At 45.0% G+C, this 7,853-nt stretch overlaps 2 protein-coding genes across 2 annotated transcripts in view; one reads left to right on the top strand and one right to left on the bottom strand.

Annotated features, from left to right (window-relative positions):
- Nucleotides 1–1,312, top strand: part of MAPK15 (mitogen-activated protein kinase 15) — a gene marked incomplete at its 5' end in the record, with an annotated part of 20,737 nt that extends 19,425 nt beyond the window's left edge. The window contains 1 exon segment of the mRNA XM_010077099.1: nucleotides 1,082–1,312. Coding sequence (XP_010075401.1) covers nucleotides 1,082–1,312 — 231 coding nt within the window.
- Nucleotides 1,313–3,695: 2,383 nt separating this feature from the next.
- Nucleotides 3,696–7,598, bottom strand: LOC104464404 (protein FAM83H-like; the record flags this gene model as incomplete). Its single annotated transcript, XM_010077097.1, is given in 4 exon segments — nucleotides 3,696–4,528; nucleotides 4,531–6,332; nucleotides 6,954–7,078; nucleotides 7,434–7,598. Coding segments are annotated over 4 exon segments (2,925 nt in total), but the record flags the coding sequence as incomplete, so codon positions are not given.
- Between the last annotated feature and the right edge of the window lie 255 nt (nucleotides 7,599–7,853).

The raw sequence follows: 7,853 nt of genomic DNA, 5'->3' as shown, positions 1-7,853 counted from the left end.
TTAAGCTTAAGTAGAGTCGATTTAGATGAGATATCAGGAAGAAATGTTTTCCTGTGAGGGTGGTGAGGCAGTGTCCCAGGTTGCTCAGAGAAGCTGTGGATGCCCCATCCCTGGAGGGGTTCAAGGCCAGGCTGGATAAGGCTTTGGGCAACCTGGGCTAGTGGGAGGTGTCCCTGCCCATGGCAGGGGCTGGCACTCAGTGGGCTTCAAGGTCCCTTCCCACCCATTCTGTGATTCTTTAGCAGTTTCAGGTGCACTGCCTAATGTGGAATTATTTTGAGCAGAACAGGTAACTAACTGTTCTCTGAAGACCAAGAAGACTAAACTCTTCACAGGTAATCTTAAAGCCCTTCATTTTGCTTTCCACTAATTTCTGTGACTCTTCTGGGGTAAATGAACATCATCAACAGTGGCTTATTTTCATTAAAATCAAGTAAAAAAGCATTTTAAATATAGGTGGGTTTTGCTATAATATTTAATAGCTTACCTACTGTGTAATATTTTAAATATTGTAATAAAAAATATTTTGTATTGCACTACAGAAAATGTCTGTCTTTCAATGAATGCTCTGTGTGTGAAAGGGGGAAAGATCTTGTTCAATGAATAATACGGTAATATTTTTTTTTTCCTTTCAGAAAGCAATGTTTCAAGAGATGCTATTGCTGAAACATCATGAAGTTGGTATCAGGAAACAGTGGGACTGCAGTAAACTTTCAAACTATATTACTGTTTTAATGCTGATTTTTGATACATTCTCCTCATTAACTTGGAAGTTCTCATAAGAAGTCTCTGTCCCTGAAATTTTAGTTCACCTATGATAAATGATTGCTGTTGCAGAACGTTGGGACTACAGTTACAGGGGGACTTCAGGCACTAAAGTTCAGCGTGTGAGTACTGCTGCCATTGATAGAATATCCATTTTACCTTTCAGGACGTAAACACCCAAGGCTAGTTCAGTAAAAAAATAGTGCTTCTGGTCCCAGGCGTGGTCACTTAAGCCTGGTAACGCTAGGGAGCAGGGAACCCAGCGCCCAGGGACGTCAGGCATATTCATGAAATGGGCATTTCCTGCCTGTCACAGGTACAGGCGGATACAGGAAACAGCAAGAGGGTGCACGTGTTGTGTGGGCAGCACTCCGTGCAGCGTGTTGGCTCATGTGAGGCCGGCTCCTGTGCAGGGAACAGGCAGCCTGCTGCTCAGTTCAGGGTTGTGACTTCCACTGCAAGCCTGGCACCCAGCCATTTAACGACACAACGCAACGTAAAGATCCTCCATGAACCTAGTCTCGGACTGAGAGGCGATGGGCTGTAACACTGACGTTTTATTCTTAAAATGGCTTTTGGTGTTACCAAGTGAGTTAAAACACCTGGTAACCAACGTACCACTAAAAGAGGCGAGTCGTTCTGGTTCTGGTCAGGGGCATGCTTCTATGCTGAATGCACCACGCTGAGGAGGGTAAAATTCTAAAAATCTAAACACAGGAACATTCTAAAACGTTAATGTAATCTGTGACTATAGAAATTATTAAATTTCTAACTTAATCTGTTACAGAATGATGCTGGAGCACATAGGTTTGGAAAGGGCTGGGGAGGTATGGAATGATGTGAGTGAGAATGACACAAAATTGGGCTAGCATATATGTAACAGGATGTATATCGCTATAGCCCATCTTCCTCTCTAGAGTAACATCATCTCTCTCTGTATCATCTGTCAGAGATGATTCTGTTGATCATTACAGTTCATTTTGGGACCCACCAATAACTGGATCTGATTCATTACTAAGAGCAGACAAAATAAGTTTATGTACAGCATTCATTTATGAATGTGTAGGTACGTGACAGATTATGGGTTGTATCTGAAACGGTACACATTTATACAGTATGCAGTAAGCATAAATTCATTTTGGCTTTTTTTACTGAAACGGTACACATTTATACAGTATGCAATAAGCATAAATTCATTTTGGCTTTTTTCCAATTTTGTCTGCTTCTTCCCTCCTTTTTTTTTTTTTCCTCTCTTTATTTATAGGTTACCTCCTTATGATAAAATGATAATTCCTCTTGATTCTCGACGATTTTTAGCACCATCTGTATTAATATGAAAATCAGCTTTTTTTTTTTCTTTTTGCAGATCAGACAATCTATCTTTCTGCACATTCATTTCTGAAGGCTTTCCACAAACAGTAAAATATTCATTAATTATTACAGATATGTAAATAATATAAAGCCTACTACCATGGGAGCTGGTGTCCTAAAAAAAAAGCTGAAGTTTTAAAGACTCTATTAAAGCTACTTTCAGGAACCGAGGCAGCCTCTTGCCTCCATCCGTCAGCCCTGTACCTGAACTGGTTTGCTGAGCTTGCAGCCCGTGTCACAGCTGGGTAATCATGAAACCAAGCTAACCCAAGCTATTGGGAATCTTCTGGATGGGAGATTCAGGAGCCTAGTTCCATGTGAGAGGATTCTTCCCTGTCACCTCTTTATGGCACAAAGGTCAGGGAAAACAAAAATTCCCAGTTTGGCAATCGTGCTGGATACCAAGCAGAGACAGTCCAAGCTGAGGAGAAAAACCAAATAGCTAAGTGACTAAACATTATGCGCAGTGTTCTCTTGATGGCCTCTGTCTCTACCCTCCGTCCTGCAGGACACTGTATTGCAGCAGCACAACCCCAGAGGCTGATCCAGGCTGTTCCAAAGCTGCGTGGTTGAGCTTGGTACCAAACTACTAAAAGACAGTTATATGAGATAAAACACTTCCAAGCTTGAAAATTCCAGCAGCCTTATTCCTTCCCTTGTTATGAGTCCCTTCTTTCCTTGTCTTGGCATGAGAAGATGTGCTAACAAAGGAGCACCCTCTCCTCCCCACAGTCACCTAGCCACCTGGAGTTACATTGCCCAGTTGCTGCTGGGCCAAGATAGCATCCTCTGCTTAATGAAACTCCTGACTTGGCTGAAAAGGAGTCCTAAACCCAGGTCTTTCTCCATTAATAGTATGGCAATTGCCTTTTCTGTGGCCTTTCAGCTCACCCCCTAAAGCAATACTTCCCTTACACATAAGGAGACAAACCAGTAACAAAACCGAACCAAAAGGTGTAGAAAGTGGTAAATAGGAGAGCTGAGCATACGCTGCTAGACAAGACCATAATCATAGATGAGGGCAAAAAGCTCTTTACAATATTTTTTTCTTATGTAAACCTTCAAAAAGGTGCCTCCCTTATTTGATTCATTATTAGATGCAAATAAAAGATATCTGTACCTGGGAAGCAACTGGTTTTTAAACACTTTTTCCAGTTAATGCACATGTGTGTGTGTACGTGTCTGTGTGTATTTTTCTGTCCTGGACTGAACTCAAGCATTGAATTTTCTATTTTTTATTCTTTCCTTCTGAAAGTGGAATTGTTTTGTCTGCTGAAAACATTCCCTGAGCATAACATAAAGAGACTCTTACTTTATTTCTTTGTTTTAAGCATCTTGGCCATTTAGTAATTTTATTTGAAACATAGCGTGACAGGGTTGCCTGATACCACATGATTTTATTGAGCAAATCATGCCATAGGAGTTAAACGCTGAACACGTTTCTGCTCACTAACCACGAAGAGTGTTGCCTATGGTGCTTGTAGCCGTCATAAACAAGTTACTTCCTCATTCCCCATCAACAGTCAGTGATGATATGGAATTAAATAGTATTCCTATGATCATTTTTTGGTCTTGAAGGTCCCCAGAATTTTGGGCATGAATTTTCCCATCTTCTTGTCTTTGGCATCTGTGTCGTATTCCTCTTCACTTTGACTTGTCTGTTCATCCTTTTTGCAGAAGACCTCAAATCTGCTGTAGACTCGTTTCTCCTTCCGCATATTCTCCATTTTTTTCAGAAGGGTATCTCTATCCTCTGATGGTTGTCGCTGAAGATTTCGTTTCTGGCTCCCAAAACTCTCTGACCTGTGGATGTTACAGCTTTTCTCCTTCTCGCCTTTCCTTTCCAAGCTTGTAGTTGACTTGGAAAGATCAGGATTACTGGTGGATGGGAGCTGTTTGGCCAGGTCAGCTCTGTTCTTCTGGCTGTTGGCAGAGATTTGTTCCAGAATCACCTTGGTGTCATCACGGAGATTGCTGCTGTACAGGATGTTAGCTGTGGATGAGGGAAACCTGCCCTGTGTTGGCTGGCTGCTGCTTTTGGGAGGCAGGGGTGTTGCAAATTTATGGGCTTTTTCTTCCTCCGTCATTTCCTGACAGTCCCCTATGGAAGATCGTTTGAGAACCACAGCCTGCTTGTCGGATTTTCCACTCTCAGAAGTGGGTTCCTCCTCCAATTTCTTTTCACCTTTTGGGTTCAAAAGCTGCTTCAGCCGTAGTGACCCTTTTCTTAAAAATTCCATTGTATTTTGTTCTTGTTTTGAACAGTCTTCCTCAGATTTACTGAGAGAGCTGTCAGATCCTTGACTTCTAGGTAAGTTTTCAAGAACTGATGTGGTACTTGTCCTAATCTGTGGTTTCTTCAGTTCTGTACTGACTAATTTTTGTGTGTCATTCTTTCCTTCTTCTCTGGAAGAGACAATTTCTGAGTGTCTCCTACAAATATAAGACTCTCTTTCTCTGGAAGAGCAGGTTTATTCTCTATGGGGTAAAACCGAGATGATAATTTGTCCACCTTAGTGCTAAGATGTGCCAGGGGATCTTTACTCAACGTGTCCCCAAGCTGGGGGGTTGATGAGGCCATTCCAAAGGGTCTGTCAGCCTCTCCGTGCATTTTGTAAGCACTGCAGGAGTCTTTGGAGTCTAGGATCCTGCTCTCTAGAATCTTGTATTGCACAGATTTGGTACATTTCTTCTCTGTGTTCTGCGATTCTTCCTGTAGGAAACTGGACACAGCTTTGGTGTGAGTGACCGTAGCTCGCTCTGTGTCTTTGCCCACAGCTTTGTACTTCTCCAAGAGTTCAGCCACCTTAGATGAGGCGGCTGTCTTTATAGTCTCATTGTCTTTTGTCAGCTCACTGGACATTTGCTCTTTTTGGATCATCTGAACCTTTTCTATTGTGGTGTTAGGCTGATCTAACTTGGCAGCACTGAAAATCAGAGAGGACCTGAGTCTTGAGCTCCTCTGGATCAAGGGATTTATTCTGGACCTAAAGGCATCTTGTTTCATTAGAGGGGTTTCTTCACCTCCTCTGTCAGGATCTGCAAATTCTTTGGTGCTTTCAATTCCCAGTGGCTTGCTGTTGAACGCCATGGGGGATTTGAACGCTGGGATGAGGTCAGTGGGGTGCTTTGTGAGGGTGTCCCCAAGAACATCATTGTATGCCTCTGATTCCATGGGCATTGGAAGACCTTCTTCTGGTTCGGACTGGTATGCACTAAGGTATGAAGAAATCCTCCAGTTACGTAAACCTGTTCTGTTTTCCTGTGTGTTCTTGTCTTCATCTTGGTCCTCATCTTTGTCTTGTAAGAACAGGCGTTGTTCCAGGCTTTGTTTCTGTGTAGGAGAAGTCTGGCAAATAAATTTTTGTCCTATATTCTGCCTTCTTAACATCATTCCCATTGGGCCATTGCCTGCAGAATTCAGCTGATCAGAGCCATGTCTCACTTCCCTGGAAGAATTTGAAGGTACATAATCCAGCCTTAAGGGGAAACCCTCCTGTGGAAAATTGGGTTCAAGTTCAGGGTATCTGGGTCCCTCTCCGTAGTCTTCCAGCTCATTGAATCCTGGCCTCCCACCTCGGATTCTCTCAAAGAGTCCCTGAGGTCTGCCAGAAAGATGGGGGTGTTCAAACTGGTACTGGTAGAACTGATCCTTCTGAAAGTGACTAGACTGGATTTTAAATTCATCCATATTGTTCATGAACATCTGCCTGGCGTACTGTTTAGAAGAAGCAAAATTTTCAAATGTTCCTTCTGCAAAACTGTGTCTCTTAAAAGCATCCAACTCTAGCTGCTTGGATCGGAGAAAACCACGGACAGGATCCATCTGAGAATTCTCCATTTCTACCTTTTTGTACATTCGCATGGCCGACCCCTCCACCGTATGGCGCAGCATGTCGTCCCGCCTGAAATTGGACAGGAAGTACCTGTCTGGATCAACTCTGTCCATAAAGGAAGGGAAAAGATTGTCATCCCTCTGGAACATGAGGGGTGCTTTTTTTGGAAAGAAAGGCATGTTATTGCCAAAGGGAGTCATGGCAAACGTGTTCTCTGCCTTTGCCAGCATGTTGGCTGGAGGAACAAGAGGTTCTGACTGTGCAAACAAAATGCGGAATTCTTCGTCGAAGCTGGCCACCAGCTCCCCCTGGAAGATGTGCGCAATGCTTCTGTGAATCTTCTCGAAAGACCACATAAAACTGCAAAGAGAAACAGAAGCAATGGTGGTGTATTAGCATCGGGTAACTCGGTTGGACCACTTTACCTTAAGTTGTTTGCTCGCCTGAAGAAAACTCTCCTGATATTTACTGCTCAGGCAGCCATTCATTACACACTACCCTTCCCAAGCCTCGTAGTTATGAACTGATTTGGCATCGCATCTTTGCAGAGGATTTTACAAGGCGTTTTTGCTTTAGCTATCAAACTGTCTTGTGTCTCAACCCACAAGTTCTCTCACGTTTGCCCTTCCAGTTCTCTCCCACATCCTGCTGGGAGTAGTGAGCGAGCATCTGTGTGGGACTTCGCTGCCTGCTGGGGTTAATCCTCACCACCTTGTAATTACCGCGTCTTTTTTACAGACCGTTGACGCTCTTGATGTGCAGGAAGCTTGGCTTGGTGTCTGGGCTCGAGGGCTTGTTTAACTGGTGTATCTACCTCCCTTGCAAAACGTGTATTTTTCCTGAAAATTGCTGCTCAGTGTCCTTCAGTGAGAAAAACCCTTGTCACCGATGTTCATTGGGAAGGGCCGAAGCACTGCTTTACCCCTGAACCAGCCTCTTCCTCACTGAAACCAGGACGTGTCGTACTGCGGGGCTTCTCACCTGTAGTTGCCGCTCAGCACCACCATGCAGTCCACCAGGAGGAACTTCTCCTTCACGTGGCCTTTGAAGGACATCCCTGTGCGGCAGTAGTAGGTTGGGCCAGAAACTGTCCTCACCCTTAGGAACTGCAAACCAGACAAGGCACCGACTCAGCTAGGAGCTGTTACTTCCCTCCCCCTGCCCCTCCTTCTTCCTTCCCCTTGCTCTTCTAACCTCCATCCTGCCCCATTTTTATCCATCGGCTCCAGCGGTTCTGTGCACACACAGCGGACAGACAAACCCCTTCACCAGCATGTCCCCAGCCCGCAGCCCTGGGCTGGCGTGCCAGCTCTGGCACCGTTTGTCGTACTCGCCTTTCACTGGGCTCTGGCCCCTTTTCCCCTTTATCAGGTTTTTAGTGTCACAACAGCCCGCTGTGTCCCAGGATGCGTCCCCCTCAGGGTGCAAACCAGGGGCAGGGCAGGACTCTGGTTTGCTCACCTCCACGTAGTTCAGGTTGACTCTGCATTTGGCAGCTGTATCCAGGAACAGCTGGGAGTTCATTTCGTCCAGCAAGATGTACACGGGCACCCTGCGAGCAGCGGCATCCAGCACCTCGAACAGCAGATCCACGTCGGTGAAGATGTCCATCACAATGGCTACCACCTAGGAAAGAACGCAGGAGAGACATCAGCGACTGCACCTGCTTATGCGCCTGCTGGTCACCTTCCCCAGCAGCTCACATTCGAAAGCTGTGCTGTCGCCAGTTCAGCTTCCTTTCTGAGCAGGAACCTTCCCTTTTAAAGGTTCCTTTAAGCATTGTGGCCCCAGAACAGGACCCAGAATTGCCGTCCAAGGTGCACATTCTGTATATGAGGGTGAGAGGTGAGGGAAAGCCTCACTGCCCCTGAGCGTTCATTA

This window comes from Pterocles gutturalis, unplaced genomic scaffold (assembly GCF_000699245.1).
Source record: "Pterocles gutturalis isolate BGI_N339 unplaced genomic scaffold, ASM69924v1 scaffold20108, whole genome shotgun sequence".
NCBI lineage: Eukaryota > Metazoa > Chordata > Aves > Pterocliformes > Pteroclidae > Pterocles > Pterocles gutturalis.
The sequence above is the reverse complement of the archived record's forward strand: the minus strand, read 5'-3'. Positions and strand labels throughout refer to the sequence as shown.